The sequence below is a fragment of the Caretta caretta genome, chromosome 21, assembly GCF_965140235.1.
Source record: "Caretta caretta isolate rCarCar2 chromosome 21, rCarCar1.hap1, whole genome shotgun sequence".
NCBI lineage: Eukaryota > Metazoa > Chordata > Testudines > Cheloniidae > Caretta > Caretta caretta.
Genome location: NC_134226.1, coordinates 12216789 through 12237073, shown reverse-complemented (window position 1 = coordinate 12237073; position 20285 = coordinate 12216789). Strand labels below are relative to the sequence as shown.

The 20285-nt window shown below is 44.4% G+C and overlaps 1 protein-coding gene across 5 annotated transcripts in view; it reads right to left on the bottom strand.

The window, feature by feature from the left end:
• Window positions 1-293: 293 nt before the first annotated feature.
• The window catches only part of BRPF3 (bromodomain and PHD finger containing 3), a 49201-nt gene continuing 29209 nt past the window's right edge, over window positions 294-20285 (bottom strand). For 3 of the 5 annotated variants that reach the window (XM_075122106.1, XM_048826491.2, XM_048826493.2), the window contains exons 9-13: window positions 19613-19709; window positions 11029-11126; window positions 6992-7089; window positions 4296-4450; window positions 294-2659 (exon numbers count right to left, since the gene is read on the bottom strand). In XM_075122106.1, the coding sequence (XP_074978207.1) occupies window positions 2476-2659; window positions 4296-4450; window positions 6992-7089; window positions 11029-11126; window positions 19613-19709 (632 nt within the window). In that variant the 3' untranslated portion in view covers window positions 294-2475. The remainder of the gene's footprint in view (window positions 2660-4295; window positions 4451-6991; window positions 7090-11028; window positions 11127-19612; window positions 19710-20285) is intronic. The other 2 variants (XM_075122107.1, XM_048826495.2) reach the window with 1 other exon arrangement.

Sequence of the window (20285 nt, the reverse complement as noted above, 5' to 3'; positions counted from 1 at the left end):
GCAAGGGACCTGGAGGAACCAAGGAGCTGCTCCTCAGATATCAGAGAGACCTTACTCTGCTTGTCAGTAAGCACTCTGCAGAAGAGGACTGCTCTTCAAGATGTGGTCCTGACACTAACAGGAGGAAGAAGTAGATGCAAAAGGAGAGTCCTCACCTCCACTGTCATCTGGTAATGCAGGAGATCAAAAAGCTCTCGTTAGGTGTCTTGCTTGTTTCTCATCCCAGCGGGCTGGCGGCGGGTGGGAAAGAAGTCTTCAAAAGTCTGAACACGCCAGGACAACCCAACCACAGATTTTACATTAGAACATTTATTTCTCAGAGAGAAAATAGAGTTTCAGACAGTCAGATTATAGTAGGTAAAATTAGCATTTTTTTTCTTTACAAGCATAGATTTTCTTATTACCTCTCTTATACCATCTGATATAAACAATTCTAGAAAGCAAATAAACTCACTTTCTACAATAAATAGAGCAATCTGTGCTTTACAGCAGACTGACAGTAACGTTTAGGTCCCGTAGCAACAGCAGGATATTAGCCAATTAAAATTCTAAAATGTCATAAAAAAAAAAAAAAAAGGAAACAAAACAAAACAAATCCCCCACCCTGCCCCCAAGATCTTAAAACAGTTATACACAGGTCACAAGTCCACAGCTGAGATACTATCTGGAAAAAGTGTATGTTCCTTTAAATAAATTATACTGTGTGCATACAAAAAGACCCAGCAACACAACTGAGGACTTTCAAGAATGGTGACAATAGGCCTGAATAATTTAGAACGATATTTTACAACTATGTACACAACTTCCTTCCCTTCCACACTCTTTAGGGATTATTATTATTTTTACAAAATCTTATACCCCGTCTTTATACAGGTATTTTCCTTAAGGTGTGGTTCCATGTCCCAATGTATAAGAAGTGGTACTTTAAAAAAGTAGACCAAGTAGAAATGGCAGTGATCCCCCCCCCATTTATTATTATTTTCTCCCCACATTCTCTTTAGTATGAAAAAGTTAAAATAATAAAAAAGGATTGAGTTAAAAAGCGAAAGGGTGATATTCTGTCTGCAATCTTGAATCTGCACCTTTGGTTCTTAAAATTTAAAAGGAAAAAAAACCCCCCACAATAGAACAGATAAGAGAAATGATGAATCCTTGGCTAATAGAAAAGAAAAGTTTTGTCATCAGCTTTCAAACATTAGCTGTCCCTGGTTTTGCAATAGAAAAGCAGTAAAACAGGGTTCTCTGCAGAGCTGGGTTTTTGTTTTTTGTTTTTTGTTTGGAACGGATCGCAAATGCTAGAGACCCACAGAGCAGGGAAGAGATGTGAACGGGTGAAATGGTTATGTGCTCCAGCTAGCAGAAATCCAGTCACAGCTTTAATTCAGTCCAAACCAAGCTGGAGGAAAACTTTAAAAAGACAGTCCGTGAAAAAATAAGGGCAGAGAAGAATTGGGGGGTCTGACATTCCAACTAGTTATTTTAAACTGAACACGCATAAAACGACACCACAGGGCGTGTCTTCCTCCCGCCCTGATCAACGTTAGTGTCTGTCAAGCTGCTCCAGCTGATTAGACACTTCCAAAATTAGGTTAAAAAAACATAAAAGACGTTTTCTTGCCCAGACTCAATACTCTGTTAAGATGCAATATGAAGAACATGTTCTTGGAATTGTCACATAGTCACTGAAATTGAAATTTACGCATGAAACTATTGACTATAAATGTCTAGGTCACACACACATAAAAATAAAAAATAAAATTAGGGGACTTGTTTTTTATATTTAAAGCTCTGTGCATTTGTGCATGTGTGCGTAAGGAGAAAGGGAGAGTTATCAAAATATGATCTCAGTCTTTTCTAGTTGTGGTGAAAACCTACCATGAAAACATATTATATATACATAGGCATGAGAGTCATAACAATAACAGTAGGCTGCAAATTTGTTAACGCTATGGGGCAACCAATGTCATTTAAAAAATGAAATTAAAAAAGTCCAGTGATGGTTATTGTAAATTTGGCACAAGACAGTCCAGCAGGAGTTCCACTAAAGGGTACTGGTTTATTTACAATGGTGATGGATTCCAGAGAATTACTCAGAGCTGGCTGCAGACTAAAAACCCAAGAGGTGTGGGGCGTGATGTCCAACCATCAGACTCCCCCCCCCACACTTCACCAGCTTCTTTCTTGTGGTCCAGCCTAATAGATCACTTCCTCTCCTGCCGGCTCTTCAATGAGACACATTCAGAAAGAATCCGGACAGGCTTTTTGGCACGAATCAAGGTACTTTATAGGAGCTTCTTACACTGCTAGGCATAGTGCATCTCTCACAGGAACACAAAAGAGCACATCAGACGCCCCATCACGCTCCCCCAGGCAGGGAGGAATCCCCTACCGTTCTGTGCATGGCAAGGTCCACCGTGCCAACAGGTGCAAGCACTGGGTCTGAAAAAATGGGGCAGAGTGGGCATTTCCGACTCTCTACAGATAATTTGACGTGACAAAGGGGTGGTCTCCCCGGACGCGGCTCATGTGGATCATTGCTCGGTCGTACGCCACCTGGACGGACTTGCGGATGCTGGTTTTTCGGCCCTCCATCATCTTTAGCTTGTCCACTGTGTCGTCCACCCCAAGGGGAAGAACTTTGTCCCGCGGAAGCCATTGCCTGCAATCCAAGCAGAATACCAAAAACCCTGTCACCGAGAGAAATGGAGAGAGGGCAGATGGGAAAGAATGGCCAATGGCCCAGGGCCACCGAGACTTCCAGCCCTTTCAAGGCTAAGGGCTAAAATCTCTCTAGCTTTGCAGAAAGCTACATTCATACAGTGCAATGAAGCTTGAGAATCCCTGTGCTATGCCTCTTGTGGATGGAGTCACTATGTCGGTGTAGTATACCACTTACATCGACAGGACAAGGCTGTAGTGTAGACATTGACGTAAGCAGGCCAACATGAGCTGCCTTACGTCGACCTGTGTATTGCAGACCATGCCTAAGGGAGTTCGGAGCTCACTGAAATGGAATGTGGATGTCTAATTCCCTTAGGCTCCTTTGAAAAGCCTAGCCTCATTCCATTTTGCAATGCCAGAGGAGAGTTAATAATAAAAGAAGAAAGAAAAATCCTATTCATTATCTCTTCTGGGTTCCCTAGTGTATTTGTCTACTCTGTGTCTACTTTGTTCAGAGTGTAAGCTCTTTGAAACAGTGATCTGAAGTGCACATGGATATTACCTACCATGTGACTTTTACCTGCACAGTCAGTTCCTCTTTCCTTGTGGGACCTCCTGATTCACTAATTCAGCTCCTTGAGGGTACGGCGATCAGCATCATTATAGGTACTCACCTCTCTCCCAGGACGTCTGCAGTGTTGTTGTAGTGTATTGGTCCCAAGACATGAGAGAGACAAGGTGGGTTATGTAATATCTTTTAGTGGACCAACTTCTCCAGAAACCTGAAGAAGAGCTCTGTGTACCTCGATAGCTTGTCTCTTTCACTCACAGAACCTGGTCCACTAAAAGATATTAGCTCACCCGCCTTGTCTCTCCCAGGTGTCGCTCCAGTTTTACAATCTTTACATTGCTTCACATATGGATTTCAAGGCTTTCTTGCTTATTTTCAAAGCACTTCATTGGCTTGGGGCTTATTATATCTGATCGGTCTTTTGCTACCATATAAACCTGGTCCTCCACTGAGGCCACGATCAGGAGGGTATTTAGTCTGTCTGAGATCAAACGATAAAGTCCTTGAGAGCTAGGCACAAAAATTGCACTTGGATGCCTTATGATAGGTTCCTAAAATCTGTAATATGGAACTTCAACAAATAGCCTGACCTGGAAACTGTAGGCACTCAGCATCTCTGAAAAATGTGGCTGCTTGTTTAGGTGTCTAAATATGGAATAAGTCTAACGTTTTGAAAATGCTGACCTAGAGATTTCAGCAAACTTTCTCTACAACGGTAGAACTGGATGCACGGTCTGCCTCAGCTTTCAGAACAAAAGGCACTTTTTATTGGCTGCTGATTTTGACTGTAAAATTAGTTCTCGATACAATTCAGTATTTTTCCTGTAAAAGCATCCTGTGACCCTGGAGGAAGGCCATTGTGCAAATAAATGCCTCTTCCAGCTGCTGATCATGTAAGCAGGAGACCCCACTGTCATGCATTCGGGCAAGGGAGAGGTGTGCAAACCCCTTCAAGGAGATTTTTGCGACTGCTTTGTCTTTAAAAATGCTCCACCTTAAATCTGCCTTAATAATGTTAAATCTTCCTTCTGGGCAGCCCATCCCACGATGTCTGTTCACTCACCAGGTTCTCTTGTTGTCAAAGAATAGGACAAGGAAGAGCTTTTCTCCTGCCTCTGTCTGTTTCTGCTCCCCCAACTTCAAAACATCCAGGGGAGGGACAGGGATGGGGACTCCGTTGTGAAGGAGGCCCTCGCGCGGCATCTTGGGATCAATTATCTGGAGAGACAGTTGAGGCGCACGGATCAGTATTTCGAAAGCCCCACCACAGGAAGACTCCTGCAAGTTCAGCCTAAGAGCACAGCCCTGCTCTGCACTGCCTGAGCAAAAAGGCACCGGGGGGAGGGAACCTGCAGGGAACAGGAGGGAGGAAGAGGATGCGAGTGCGTGCAGAAGAGTTCAGACTTTTGATGGCAGACATGGGATTTCCCAATGCAAAAGACATTTGTGCTAATAGACGGGCTCCCGACTTGCTCAGCACCAGAGATGAAACAACTTTATAGCCAAGCTAAATGCAGTCTGAAGCCAGTGAGTTTACATGGGATATCAGTCAGGACTGAAATGGTCAATGGGAGCCATACAAGTACCTAAGATAGTTAGATAGTCATTATGATTATAATTTCATATTTATATTACAGTAGAAATCAGAGGCTCTGGTCAGGATCAAGGTCCTATTATGCTAAACATGAAGCCCTGAAGAAAAGCAGAGAAAGCATAGCTTATCTATACTCTCTCTCTTGCAGTATGTCCAAGCTAGATAGTTAAAGTAACCTATGGCATATAAGCAAGAGGCACCCTCCTGCTCCATTTGAGTAACGCTCTGCATAGAGCCTTCGTAGAAGCGGCTTTGTCTCTAGGGCGTATGCAGTATTGTGGGAGACCCATAAAGGTCTCCAGCCAAGAGGCTAATGTTGAAAGGGAAAGGACATGAACATACAGCATTGAGTTAGGCACTGTCACAATACTGTATTTTAATATATACTTTTTTGGTAGCCAATAACTCAGTATAAATCCAGTATTTTATTATTTAAAGAGGGCTTTCCCCCTAAGTTCACACAGTAAATGTGACAAGATTATTACATCCAATAGGCATAAGTTGATCTCACTCATGCCAGTGTTACCCAGCTGCAACTCCATGGACTTCAGTGGAGTTACTTCTGAATTTACACTGGTACTAAATGAGAATCCGGTCCAGTATTTCAGAAGTGTTGACAGGCAGTGCCAGACCCGGGGGTACTCTGGACAAAAATGCAGTCATTTAGGGCAGATCTAAAAGTAGATGTATCAATTCTTTCTGCATAAAGCAGATATGCCAGTGTGCCAACATTTACTTGAAGTCAGATGGGGTAGATGAAACTGCAGAAACCAGATATGAAACCAGGTCCAGTCTTCTGTGCTTTCCGACCTGGGCGCAGAGATGCATCCTACTGGCTTGGTTGACCAGTTGGGCTCTGACACTGGCCAGCTGGACGAATTTGAAAACACTCTTTATCAGCACAGCAGATTGTGCCCTGTTTCAAACATGACATAAGACTCTGTCTATACTGATATAACCATTTAAAAACCAAGCTTCAACACAGTCTAAACTCTGCTTGTGGCCAAACTGGGATGGCACAGAACAATTGTTCTCTACCTTGGGCTCCTACCTGGGCTAGGAACATGGTTTATGAATACCATTCTAGCATAGTTTGGTCCTGTCTACAGTAACTGGCCAAACAGTGATGGAATTCTGTTTGGCCACAAACAAGTATAAACCCTGGTTACGCTCAAGCATGGTGTTAAAACTCTGCTGTTTCACCAGAGTTGATGGCGCCTTTGTACTTTCCATGCCTTTGTCTACAATAGCTTTTATTTCCTACAATTTTCCATCAAAGGGGTCAAAGGGTAACCAGCTACCATCAGCTTTGTGTCTATCCTAGCACTCCCAACAATGCAGATGCACAAGTGGTAGCCATACTGGGAAATTACACAGACAAGGGGAACAAAAAGATCAGCTTCTTGAGAGACGTCTTTGTTCTAGTCAGCAGAAACTGTGAAGAGTAGAATCACACTTACTGCTTATCTGGCTCCTGTTCAAACTTATGTCAGAATTCTCTCTTTATTGGTTATTTAAATAATGCTTGTAAAACACAGTGCTAACTACACTTTTTAGCAATAGCGGTGTTCATTGTCTTAGACCATGAACTCTAGCACTTTTCCTTTAAATCCCTGATGCCAGTTTATGGATTTCTTAGCAACAGCCTGTGCACCCATCTCGAAAGGTACTAAGGGAGTGTTGTTCAAAAGGCCAGGTGCCTAAGGCTTGGCGCAAAAATGTGCATGCAACAGCATAGCTAATTTGCACATGCAATTATTGTAATTGTACCCATTCATTGGGTATCTGCACATGCAAATGGCCCGTTAGGAATCTACATGTGTGAATGCAGAAATTATGCAAGCAAAGTGTGTAACTGCACCTGCATGTTTCATGTGGCCAACAGCACAGATAGCTCTCGCAATGCGCCAGAACAGTGAGCAAGATAGGAGAAGAAAGTGCTCATTTTTTGGCACCAACAGATTTATGTTTTGCAACATTTTCCCAATGGTCTGAAACAATGAGCAAAATGGCAGTTGACAGTGCGAAGGAAAGAACCAAGCATTACGTGAACAGGAGGAAGTTTCTCTTTTCTAACTGGCTACGCTGCACCCCCAGCACTGGACTCTGCGTTGCTAACCTTGCTGCTACAGCAAGGGAGGACCCTGTGCGACAGGTGTACTTACCAAGGCAGGGTAGGACGGATAGCCTCGACACTTTGCCCACACGAGCTCCAAAGGTTCCAGTTCAGCATGGCTCTCAAACGGCATCAGGAGGTTTCTGCCTAAGGGGTCACAAAGAAACACGACTTAGAAGTGCCTGAGCATTAATATAGAGAAGTAGGGAACAGAAGAAACATCTCTGTCTACGAACTCAGACACACCAGCTCACACGTTCTCCAAAGCAACCGGCTAATGCAGATGAGACTGCTGTGGTGGCTAAAATACATGAGCAGAATTCCTGGCTTGCTTTTTTAAACCTCCTTGCTATGTGGTAAGTGCACAGCTGAAATTTCACTGTGTTCAAAATAAACCTACATCCGCCCCACCTTTTACCCCTCAAACAGATCCACGTCACCACTAGTACGTGTGCGGCTACATCCATTTTATAATCAACCCCATTTTCCTGATGGAGGGATGACGCAAAATGAAAAGTCACTTGTTTTTGCCTTCTGCTGCCACCCCATGTCCCTGCTCCAAGGCTCTATGTTGTTGTGCAACACCAGAAACAGAGTTGATTCACACCCTCATGCAGAGCAGGGCGTAAAGTAAGCAGGAAGGGTCTCCACCTCCTCTCCATGCCTTGAGTAAGGAGCAGTCCCACACAGTACCCCTTCCTCTTGGGGTGGTGCAATGAGAGCTCCCCCTCCTGGGCTAATCTATTTTAATTACTGTGCTGGACAATCTGGCTTCATGACTCAGGGCTTGGAAGTTGGAGACTGGGATCTGTCCACCTGCGACTATAAGGTCAGTTGTTTGGAGATGATTATTATTTATTAATTATTATTATTATTTGTATTACCGTAGTGCTAGGAGCCTGAGTCCTGGTCCAGGACCCCACTCTGCTAGAGGCTGTACAAGCACGGAACAAAAAGATGGTCCTGGAATTTCCCCAGCCAGACACGAGGTGGGTCTCACTGGTCCCATGCCAACCTTGCTCTCTTCTGATGCAAAATGCACATGGCTGTGCCTCCGGGATGCCACTGCAGCCCTGCTTGGCCCCAGACCAACAATATTTTATAAATCGTTACTTCCCTAATAGTAAAACTGCTCCAGCTCCTCCAAATCCTGAAACACTCGGGCGTGGCTCAGCAGGGTCCCCAGTACAGCTCTCGCAACATCGGGGAAAGGCGAGCAAAGAACAGCTGAGAAGGCGATAAGTGCTTTTCCTCCTGATCTCATTTCCCAATACAACATATTTAACAGCAGTGCTTCAGTTAAGGTTTTATTAAAAGCTCAGTTTGGTGATTTAGAAACACACACATCTAAAAAACATAACGGTTGAGAAAAAGGGAATGCTAAGACCTGTAGCTGACTTCAACGGCAGTTGTGGGGGCTCAACACCTCAGAAAATCAAGCCCTATGTGACTTCTAAGCAGGACTTTGTCACTGAATTTTTTCAGAAGAGTCACTGGGTGATAACAGTAGTGCATGTAGCGTGACGACAGCTGGAATAGTTCTGAACAGAAGAGTCACCAAAGCAGGGGATACTTTTGTAAACACCAGTACAAATAACGGGTGACGTTCACTCTTGTGCAAAGAGCAGGCTCAAAGCATTTCACACCACTTCAACCTTCAAAATCGGGTTTAAGTGTCACTTTAGTGCAGGGGTGAATTCCATTCATAACAAGAAGTGCTTTGGGGAAAGATGAGGTTTGACCCCTTTTTAATTTTTTGAAAGGAGAGAAAAGAGGAATATTAGGCTTGTCTTCATGATCAACTGGTTTGCAGCAAGCTGGGACACGAATCTATGCCGCACTAGCCTACCACAGACCAGCCATCTGTGCGCACCCTGCTGACGCACATTAATGTTTAATTAATGCTCTTTGATCTAGTCATCTTTGAAACGGGACTAGATCAAAGCACACTAAATAACTGTTAATGCACATCAGCAGGGTCCACGCGGACAATTAGTCCACAGCAGTCTAGTGCGGGGTAGATTCACATCCCAGCTTGCCGTAAAATTAATGGTTGTATAGATGAGACCATAAGAATAGCCATACCGGGTCAGACCAAAGATCCATCTGGCCCAGTATCCTGTCTTCCGAGAGTGGCCAATGCCAGGTGCCCCAGAGGGAATGAACAGAACAGGTAATCATCATGTTACGTCCTTAGTTGTGTTTTTATATGCAATGCAGGATTTAGGGGAGTTCTTGCTTCCTGCTGTTGAAAGGAACCAGCCAAAATGACTTGAGATACTTGAGGTTGGATACTCAATGGTCCAGAGCCGTCAAACAACGGCAGAGGTGCTTCAGAGGGTCAAAAGTCTTAAGAGCTGGGGAGTTTCTCACGGCACTCATACCGGAGGCAAAAGACACAGGAATGATAATCCTGCACTGATGATTTCATTACAGAAATATTAACCCGCATTATAAAACTGCAGAAACTCTGGCACAGAGAGTTGAAGTGACTTGCCCTAGATGGCACAGCAACTCAGTGGCAGAGCTAGGAGGAGAATCCAGGGGTTCTACCTACCAGTTACCAGCTCTACCAACTAGACACAGTCTCCTCCATTTAAGATGTTGTTTTATACGCTACTTCTTTGTGTTGCCACGGTGGTGTGGCTGGGCTTCCAGCCAATCACACAGCCCATGGTTTTACTGTGCACCTCACAGTGAGGTTTATTCATCTATTTTACCACCTAAGCCACGAAAACCTCTACAATATCAAAAGTTGTGAACATTAAAACAAAACAACCCCCACAAAACACTCACGGAAGATCTCGTAATCGATGGGTCCCATGGCAAAAGCCCAGCCTTATTAATGCTATGGTAATATATATAGTCAGGCTTGCAAGATCAGAGCCTCTTAATTCATAGGGTCACCACAACTCCCTTCTCATAGCCTAAATTGCAACCCCAACCACATGCCTGAATCAAGAGACACCTTTCACATAGAAACACTGATCAGATTCAGTTCTAGAGTAAATTGGTGTAGCTCCCCTAAAACCAAATCATCAGAGATTAATTTGACCCTGTAAACCCCAGAATAAAATTATAACGGGTTAAATCCACCCCTAGTGAATCTCTACTGAAATCACTGAAGTTACACTATGGATGAATCTGCACCACTGTTCAGACAGCAGGATTTTTTTCAATGGAGTACAAACACGCAGGCTATTCTGCTGTCACGTATCTGGCTGCTTAATCCCTGCAGGGAATGTCTAGCTCAGGTTGATGGAATAAGATTAGCTACCATTTTTATCATAGCCAAGGCTGCAAAAGTTCCACATGGGGGACACATGACTAATCTGCTAGCTCCTGGCTTTTGAGAAGGAGTTTTAATTAATGTGAATTTCACAGGGTGAGAGAGTCTCTGCCCGAGGTGAACAGTCACTATACTGTAGAATGCAGACTATAGACTGCATTGGAAGTCAGAATGAATCAGAGAAATGCATACATAGGATGACCTAAATGAGGGTGAGATTGGGAAATATATGACGTATATTTTCTTTTGCTATCCCAAAGTGAGGTTAAAACACACAGAGCTCTCCCAGAGATTCAAACTTCCCCAGAAGTGGGCTCGCTCTGTAAAACTTATCTCAGCAGCAGTTTGCCGAGTGTACAATATCCTTGACAATAATCGTTTCCATTGAGCTAGGAGACAGAGTCCAGTGGCTATAAAGAAGGGGATAGATGTATAGTAGAGAGTTAAGATTCTGATCTCAGCTCCAGTAGTGTAAATCTGCACTAACTCCACTGACTGACCTCCGTACCTGAAATTGGAATCTGATCACTGGTGTGCTAGAAAACCAGAGAATTGCCTTGGGTAGTATTAGAAGAGTGTGGCTCCATGACACTGATGTATGGCACCCACTGACAAGGAAAGTAGTGACAGTGAACAGCTATAAAGTCATTTTCAGAGACGGCACTCCTTTTATTAGTATTATTTATTATTAGTATTATTTATTATATGTACGCCTCAGAGTCCCAATCACAAACCAGGACCCGTAGTGCCAGACTGTGCCTGCCCCAAAGAGCTTCTTCTGTAGACATTATTCTCACCTGAGCTGCTGTAATCAGAGTCTCCATTCACACCATCCAAGAAGGGGACCCGAGAAAGGGCTGGCTTCCCTCGACTACGTTTGGGAGGAGTCAAACCGCTGTTAAAAAGAAACAAAAAGTAGAGTGTTAGGGAAAGCAAGATTTCACTACAAAGCACAGCAGAGTTACGGATTCTCCAGCTGTTTGGAAAATGCAGGGAAATTATTGGACTGATGCAATCTCGATATGAAAAGAACACTAAAGATCTACTTTCAGCAGGTCTCATTAAATGCTCCAGTAAAATTTGCCAATATATCTGCTTTGATATATTTTTGTGGGTGCAGTTAAGGAGACTCGCTGAACTTGAGGGAGAAACCCATCAAAGAAGTGTACACTAAGAGTCAAATCTACAACACTTAAACTCAACAAGTTTACCTGGTTTGTGTTTAGACACTGGAGGATAAAACAGTAGCCAACCTCTTTGAAACCGATTCTAATGGATAAACAATAGGGCTCCAGTATCAGATTTTCAGGATCTCTTTTTCCTTGTTCTTTATTACCGAGAACATTTATGAAAACAGTATCCCTACAGCTGAAGAATTTAGTAACTCTTGATTTTTGTTCCCTAGCTGAAAATGTTCATTTGTAACATTATAGTAATTTCCTAGTAACCAATTATTTTAAAACAGTAAAGAGAACTGACCCTACATAGAATAATTGTATATGTTTTCCATGACGTATCAGGCTAATTTTCAACTCCTTGTTTTGTGTGCATCCCACAACTCTAACATCATTTTTGAGATGTGAATTACTTGTAATTATAATAAGCATTTACATAGCACTTTTCATCTTCAGAGTGTATTATAAAACATTAACTAATCTTTACAATTCCGTTGTGAGCCAAGTAACATTTTTTCCATTTTATAGGTACGGAAACGGGCAAAAAAGGTGAAGTGACACTGAATTCCGGGCCACTGGTCCTGTTCTTAGACCACTGGACCATTCTTACTTCTTTAAGAAACTTCCAGTGGATACAGAAATATCTACCTAATCAGTATTAGAACTAATTATGAGCCCAATTCTCCCACTCTTGCTCACACTAAGTAGTAAGGTAACTCCCTTCTCTTCATGTGCCAATATATTTATGCCTGTATCTGTAATTTTCACTCCATGCATCTGAAGGAGTGGGGTTTTTTACCCACGAAAGCTTATGCCCAAATAAATCTGTTAGTTTTTAAGGTGCCACCGGACTCCTCATTGTTTTTGTGGATACAGACTAACATGGCTACCCCTCTGATACTAAGTAGCAAATTACTCTGTGAGTAGTTCCATTGGTTTTGATGTCCCATTAGCTTCATCAGGACGACATATGGAACAAGAGTCTACTCAACCTAACTAGAAGTGGCAAAACTGACTTAGATCATATTATTAGCAGGACGCCCCCTACAAGGGCTGATGAAAAGGTGCACCTCACAGGGAGAGTACTTGGAGGCACTATGCCTCAGAGAGGCACAACATCTAGGGTTGCCAACTTTCTACTTGCACAAAACTAAACACCCTGGCCCTACCCCCTACCCCGCCTCTCCTCTGAGGCCCTGCCCCCTGCTCACTTCATTCCCCCTCCCTCTGCCGCTCACTCTCCTCACCCTCCCTCACTCGCTCATTTTCACTGGGCTGGCTCAGGGGGTTGGGGTGTGGGAGGGGGTGAAGGCTTTGACCGGGGGGGGGGGGGGGCGGGCTCTAGGCTGGGGCCAGGGATGAGGGGCTTGGGGTGCAGGAGGGGGGTCCGGGCTGGGGGGGTGGAGCCAAGGGGTTCAGAGTATGGGAAGGGGCTCTGGGTTGAGGCAGGGTGTTGAGGGAGGAGGTATGGGCTCTGGGCTGGGGGTGCAGGTTCTGGGGTAGGACCAGAAATGAGGGGTTCAGGGTGCAGGAGGGGGATCCAGGCTGGGGCAGGAGTGCAGGGGGTGTGAGGGCTCCAGCTTCGGATGCAGGCTCTGGGGTGGGCCAGGGGATGAGGGGTTTGGAAGGTGATCCTGGCTGGGACCGAGGGGTTTGGAGGGCAGGAGAGGGATCAGAGCTGGAGCAGGGGGTTGGGGAGTGTGTGTGTGTGTGTCAGGGGTGCAGACTCCAGGCGGCGCTTACCTCAGGCAGCTCCCAGAAGCAGCAGCATGTCCCCCCTCTGGCTCCTACATGGAGAGGTGGCCAGGCGGCTCTGCGCACTGCCCCATCCTCAGGCACCGCCCCCACAGCTTCCATTGGCTGTGGTTCCTGGCCAATGGGAGCCGTAGAGCTGGCACTTGGGGCGGGGGCACTGCGCGAACCCCCTGGCTGCCCCTACGCCGAGGAGTCGGAAGGGGGCCGTGCTGCTGCTTCTGGGAGCCGTGCAGAGCCATGACAGGCAGGGAGCCTGCCTTAGCCCTGCTGCACTGCCAACTAGACTTTTAACAACCCAGGCAGTGGTGCTGACTGGAGTCACCGGGGTCCCTTTTCGACCGGGCATTCTGGTCAAAAACCAGACACCCAGCAACCCTCAACATCTGAGAAGTATGGGGAATAAGCAGGAAGAACTAGAAGTATGGGGAAATAACAGGAAGAATTAGAAATGCTAGTGAATAAACACAACCATGACATAACTGGCATCACAGAGACTTGGTGGGATAATACAAATGACTGGACTATTCGGATAGAAGGGTACAGCTTGCTCAGGAAGGACAGGCAGGGAAATAAGGCAGGAGATGTTGCCTTATACACTTGGACTGAGGTTGAGATGGCAATAGGAGATAGACTTGTGGAAGGTCTCTGGGTAAGGATAAAAGGTGTATAAAACAAGGGTGATGTCATGGTAGGGGTCTACTACAGGAAGAAGAGGTGGATGAGGCTTTTTGAAACAACTAACAGAATCATCCAAAGCACAGGACCTGGTGGTGATGGGGGACTTCAACTACCCAGACATCTGTTGAGAAAATAACACAGCAGGGCACCAATTAACCAACAAGTTCTTGGAATGTATGAGAGACAATTTTTTGTTTCTGAAGGTGGAGAAAGCTACTAGGGGAGAGGCTGTTCTAGATTTGAATTTGACACATGGGGAGGACATGGCTGAAAATCTGAAAGTGGAAGGCAGCTTGGATGAAAGTGATCATGAAATGATAGAGTTCATAATTCTAAGGAATGGTAGGAGGGAAAACAGTCCTGTAAAGATAATGGATTTCAAGAAGGCAGACTTTAGTAAACTCAGGGAGTTGGTAGATGAGATCGCATGGGAAGCTAGTCTAAGGGGAAAAACAGTTCAAGAGAGTTGGCAGTTTTTCAAAGAGATATTAGCAATGGCAGAAGAGCAAACTATCCCACTGCGTAGGAAAGATAGGAAGTCTGGCAAGAGACCACGCTGGCTTATCCTTTAATGATCTGAAACTCAAAAAAGAGTCCTATAAAAAGTGGAACCTAGGTCAAATTACAAAGGATAAATATAAACAAATAACACATGTATGCAGGATCAAAAATAGAAAAGCCAAGGCACAAACCAAGATTTAACTAGCTAGAGATAAAAAGGGTAACAAGAACACATTCTACAAATACACTAGAAGCAAGAGGAAGACCAAAGACAGGGTAGGCCGGTTACTCAGAAAGGGGAGGTGGGGGGGGAAGCAATAACAGAAAATGCGGAAATGGCAGAAGTGTTGAATGACTTTTTTGTTTCAGTTTTCTCCAAAAGAGTTTAATAGCGATTGAACGTCTAACACAGTGAAAGTGAGGTAGGATCAGAGGATAAAATAGGGAAAGAACAAGTTAAAAATTACTTAGACAAGTTAGATGTCTTCAAGTCACCAGGGCCTGATGAAATATGTCCTAGAATATTCAAGGAGCTGACTGAGGAGATATCTGAGCCATTAGCAATTATCTTCAAAAAGTCATGGAAGACAGGAGAGATTCCAGAGGAATGGAAAAGGGCAACTATAGCGCCCATCTATAAAAAGGAGAATAAGAACAACCCGGGGAATAGACCCGTCAGCTTAACTTCAGTACCCAGAAAGATAATGGAGCAAATAATTAAGCAATGAATTTGCAAACACCTGGAAGATAATAAGGTGATAAGTAACAGCATGGCTTTGTCGAGAATGAATCGCGTCAAACCAATCTGATAGCTTTCTTTGACAGGGTACCAAGCCTTGTAGATGGGGGGAAGCAGTAGATGTGGTCTATCTTGACTTTAGTAAGGCTTTTGATACTATCTCGCATGATCTTCTCATAAACAAACTAGGGAAATACAACCTAGATGGAGCTACTATAAGGTGGGTGCAAAACTGGTTGGAAAACCGTTCCCAGACAGTAGTTATCAGTGGTTCAGTCAAGCTGGAAGGGCATATGAAGTGGGGTCCCGCAGCGATCAGTTCTGGATCTGGTTCTGTTCAATAACTTCATCAATGATTTAGATAATGGTATAGAGCAGTGGTTCTCAAAGCTGGTCCGCCGCTTGTTCAGGGAAAGCCCCTGGTGGGCAGGACCGGTTTGTTTACCGCTGCGGGAAGGGCGGTCAGCACGTCTCTTGGCCCGCATCACTTCCTGCAGCCCCCATTGGCCTGGAGCGGCGAACCGTGGCCAGTGGGAGCCGCGAGGGGCCGAACCTGCGGAAGCGGCAGGTAAACAAACCGGTCCGGCCCGCCAGGGCCTTTCTCTGAACAAGCGGCGGACTGGCTTTGAGAACCACTGGTATAGAGAATACACTTCTAAAGTTTGCAGACGAGTTGTTGCAAGTGCTTTGGAGGATAGGATTAAAATTCAAAATGATCTGGACAAACTATAGAAATGATCTGAATTAAATAGGATGAAATTCATTAAGGACAAATGCAAAGTAGTCCACTTAGGAAAGAACTATCAGTTGCACACATACAAAATGGGAAATGACTTCCTACGATGGAGTACTGAGGAAAGGGAGCTGGGGTCATAGTGGATCACAAGCTAAATACGAGTCAGCAGTCAACACTTGCAAAAAAAGCAAACGTCATTCTGGGATGCATTAGCAGGAGTTTTGAAAGCAAGACGCAAGAAGTAATTCTTCTTCTGCTTAGGCCTCAACTGGAGTATTGTGTCCAGTTCCGGGCACCACATTTCAGGAAAGATGTGGACAAAGTAGAGAAAGTCTAGAGAACAGAAAACAAAATGATTAAAGGTCTAGAAAACATGACCTATGAGGGAAGATCGAAAAATTGGGTTTGTTTAGTCAGGAGAAAAGAAGACTGAGAGAGGACATGATAACAGTTTTCGAATACATAAAAGGTTTTTACAAGGAGGAGGAAGATAAATTTTTCTTGTTAACGTCCGAGGATAGGACAAGAAGCAATGGGCTTAAATAGCAGCAAGGGCAGTTTAGGCTGGACGTTGGGAAAAACTTCCTAACTGTCAGGGTAGTTAAGCACTGGAATAAATTGCCCAAGGAGGTTGTGGAATCTCTGTCACTGGAGCTTTTTAAGAGCAGGTTAGACAAACACCTGTCAGGGATGGTCTAGATAATACTTAGTCCTGCCATGAGTGCAGGGGACTGGACTAGAAGACCTCTCGAGGTACCTTTCAGTCCTACAATAAAATTCTATGATCTGCTGTGGGAAGTAACTCACTACACCCCCTGTCAAGGTTCCTCCCCAACTCTGAACTCTAGGGTACAGATGTGGGGACCTGCATGAAAACCTCCTAAGCTTACTTTCACCAGCTTAGGTTAAAACTTCCCCAAGGTACAAATTAATTTTATCCCTTGTCCCTGGATCTCCACTGCCACCACCAAACTCTAACTGGGTTTACTGGGAAACGTAGTTTGGACACGTCTTTCCCCCCAAAATCCTCCCAACCCTGGCACCCCACTTCCTGGGAAAGGTTTGGTAAAAATCCTCACCAATTTGCATGGGTGACCACAGACCCAAACCCTTGGATCTGAGAACAATGAAAAAGCATTCAGTTTTCTTACAAGACTTTTAATAGAAGTAAAGAAATCCCCTCTGTAAAATCAGGATGGTAGATACCTTACAGGGTAATTAGATTCAAAACATAGAGAATCCCTCTAGGCAAAACCTTAAGTTACAAAAAAGACACACAGACAGGAATAGTCATTCTATTCAGCACAGTTCTTTTCTCAGCCATTTAAAGAAATCATAATCTAACACATACCTAGCTAGATTACTTACTAAAGTTCTAAGACTCCATTCCTGGTCTATCCCCGGCAAAAGCAGCATACAGACAGACACAGACCCTTTGTTTCTCTCCCTCCTCCCAGCTTTTGACAGTATCTTGTCTCCTCATTGGTCATTTTGGTCAGGTGCCAGCAAAGTTACCTTTAGCTTCTTAACCCTTTACAGGTGAGAGGATTTTTTCTCTGGCCTGGAGGGATTTTAAAGGGGTTTACCCTTCCCTTTATATTTATGACACCCCCTTAATACCATCCTCATGGATGGACCCATTACTTTGCTAAGCCTCTATCCTCCTTGTCCTTTTGCTCCTGCAGGGATGGAAGTCAGAAGCAATCCGCAAGCTCCCTGAAATTGTGGCCAGCCCTTACCTGCCACACATGGTGTGTGTGCAGGAAAGTGTCTTTGTGTTCCTTCCAATGCAGTCATGTGAGGATAGGGCACAATCCAGCCTATAAGCAGTGGTGACGGGGCGGGGAGAGGGATGGCTAACATTCTGCTCATAGGCTATAGACTGTTTTTACAGCTTGCTCCCTCAGACCTTCCGAAATATTTGCCAAAGAAATTCAAAAGATCAGTGAGTACTGTGGACTATCTTTCTGCAAAATTGGGCTTTAAAAACAATCCTATTTGTGAGTTACAAGAGCATCTAAGAAATTTGTGTGAATTTGCTTTTCAGAATCTTTTTTATTAAAAAAGAAATGTATAAATCCAGACCGAGTTTGCTCTTGGGTTCAAATGGGTTATGTTAATTTCAGACCAGAATTAATTTCTGTTGACAAGCTGTACGCCTCTAAACACAGGTTCATAGTTGAAACACAAATCAAATCTTAGCTACAACAGCAAAATTATAGGTATCTGTTGACAGGTAACATTTTGGAACACGATGTAGCTCCTAGCGCAAAGTTTGCATCCTAAAAATGTTCCTGTGACTCTGTGCCTCAGTGGAATAGTTTATTAAGGGAAAACCATCATGATCAGTTTTAAGTTGTAGCCCCAGTTCTGAAAAGGCATGTTTGTGGGGAGAGTCTTATGCCCTTAGAGACCAAATAAAATTGCAGGATCGGAGCCTTGCATGGCTAAATGAGTATTTTCTTAGGAAGGAAGGATGGCCTAGTGCAGTGTTTCTCAGCTGGTGGGTTATGATCCCAAAGGTGTCACATAAGACAATCGGGGGTTGTGAGATGTTGAGGATATAAAAAATTTTATTAAATCTAAAACAAAGGAAATCTCGCTTCGCCACTCACACATCTCCTCCTTCAAGGTCAAGCATGATCTGGATAATCACCATTATCATTGCTACCTGAAAACATTACACTTCAAATGAGGAAGTCACCAACCTGAAAAAGTGATTAGGGCTCTGGGCTGGGACTCACAAGACCTGGGTTCAGTTCTTTGCTCTGACACAGACCAATTGTATGACCTGGGGCAAGACACTTATCTAGCCTCTCTCAGTTCCCCATCTGTAAAATGGGAACACTACCTTCCTACCTCACAAGGGTGTTGTGAGGGAAAAATCTATCAATGACTATGAGGTGCTCAAATTGTGAGCAGGGCGGTGTGACAGACAGAATCTATGGTCAGACTCCCAAAACAGAACAGTAATATCAATCATATCATATATACTTGTGTCTATGTCAACTTTTTCAGCCAAAAAGGGAGGTTGGGTGGTTAGTTTACAGACGAGTCAGTCCTGCCTGAGGTGCCCAGAATGGAAAAGAGAACATCTTCTAAGCACTTCTGAAGAAAGAGAGCAGCAGTGCTGGTAAGAGATAGGAGCGCATCTTCACCTCATGAGGGTTGGGCTGACCAGGTGGGATCTATGTTTCCCCAACTTTGGCTCTCTGGTAATGGATATACCTGTGTAAAAGCGGCTAGAGCATGTACATGCATATCAGGTGACATGAGTCTACTATACATCAGTACATCTAAAACATCAAACGCTGTCTTGGGATCTATGAACTGGCTTGAGAAGTATATCTGGAGTGTAAAGGGTGGAGACGCAGGAGGCTTTTGGCTCTCAGCCCCAACATTAATACAGAAGTTAAGAAACAATTTGAACAGGATTTCACATGGTGAAGTTGCCTTAGAGAGAAGGGCAAGGAAACTCAGTAAGAACATATAGGACTGACTTACACTAATGTTTAGTTCGCAAAAAGCTGGGGTGCCAATCTACCATGCACTAAGTGTCTGTGTGGACCCTACTGCTTCACACTGACAGTGCAGTCAGTCCCTAGAGCACTTTGATCCATTTCAATTTCTAAGCGGGATAGATCAAACCACCCTACGGAACTTTTAGCGTGCAGCAGTGGGGTCCATGCAGACATTTGGTGCACGGCAAGCTAGTATGGGGTAGATTTACACCCCAGCTTCGTGTTCGTGTGTAGACAGTACGTATTCTGAGGAAGGACTCAGCGAAGGGGACTTACCTACAGGCTTCAAATGCCAGCCCACTGCCAAGGCCAGAGCTGCACTCCGAGTCAGACCCGCTTTCCGTATGTTTCCCAAAGCCGTTGGTCACTCCTGCTGAGAAGACACAAAAGAATCAGCCTAAAGGCCTGGTTTGCCTCTCCAGGACCCAAGGATGCTTGAAGGGGGAGCCCCAGAGACACCACAACCTGCTCAGGAGCTGTCACCCTAATGCTCTAGACCCTGCGAATCATACCGATAGCCAGATATTCCCACCACTCTTTTTTTTAAAAATATCTTATTTAACAGCAAAGTGAATGCTAAACTCAGTTCCCCAGACCCAGCAACAGCCAACAGGTATCTACTAAAACGGCATTTTTCCTTAACTATTTGGAACAATGGTTTAGCTTCAAACAAGGGGTCGTGGTCACCGTACTCACTGGTACATTTCTCCGATCAGTTTCTAACTGTTGATGAGAGAGCACTTCTTGCCCACCTTCCCTCTCCCCAGCACCTGCTCGTCTGTAACTCACTGGGATTACTGGAGGCAAGGCCTCTTGTCTGGACAACCAAACACCTGTTCTGGATAAATGAAGTGCTTTATTTACTGACCACTAGACAGGTTGAAGAATGACACACGCAAATCCTGGGAGCACTGATTGACTGCTGAGTCTGACCCAAGGCTAAAAGTGA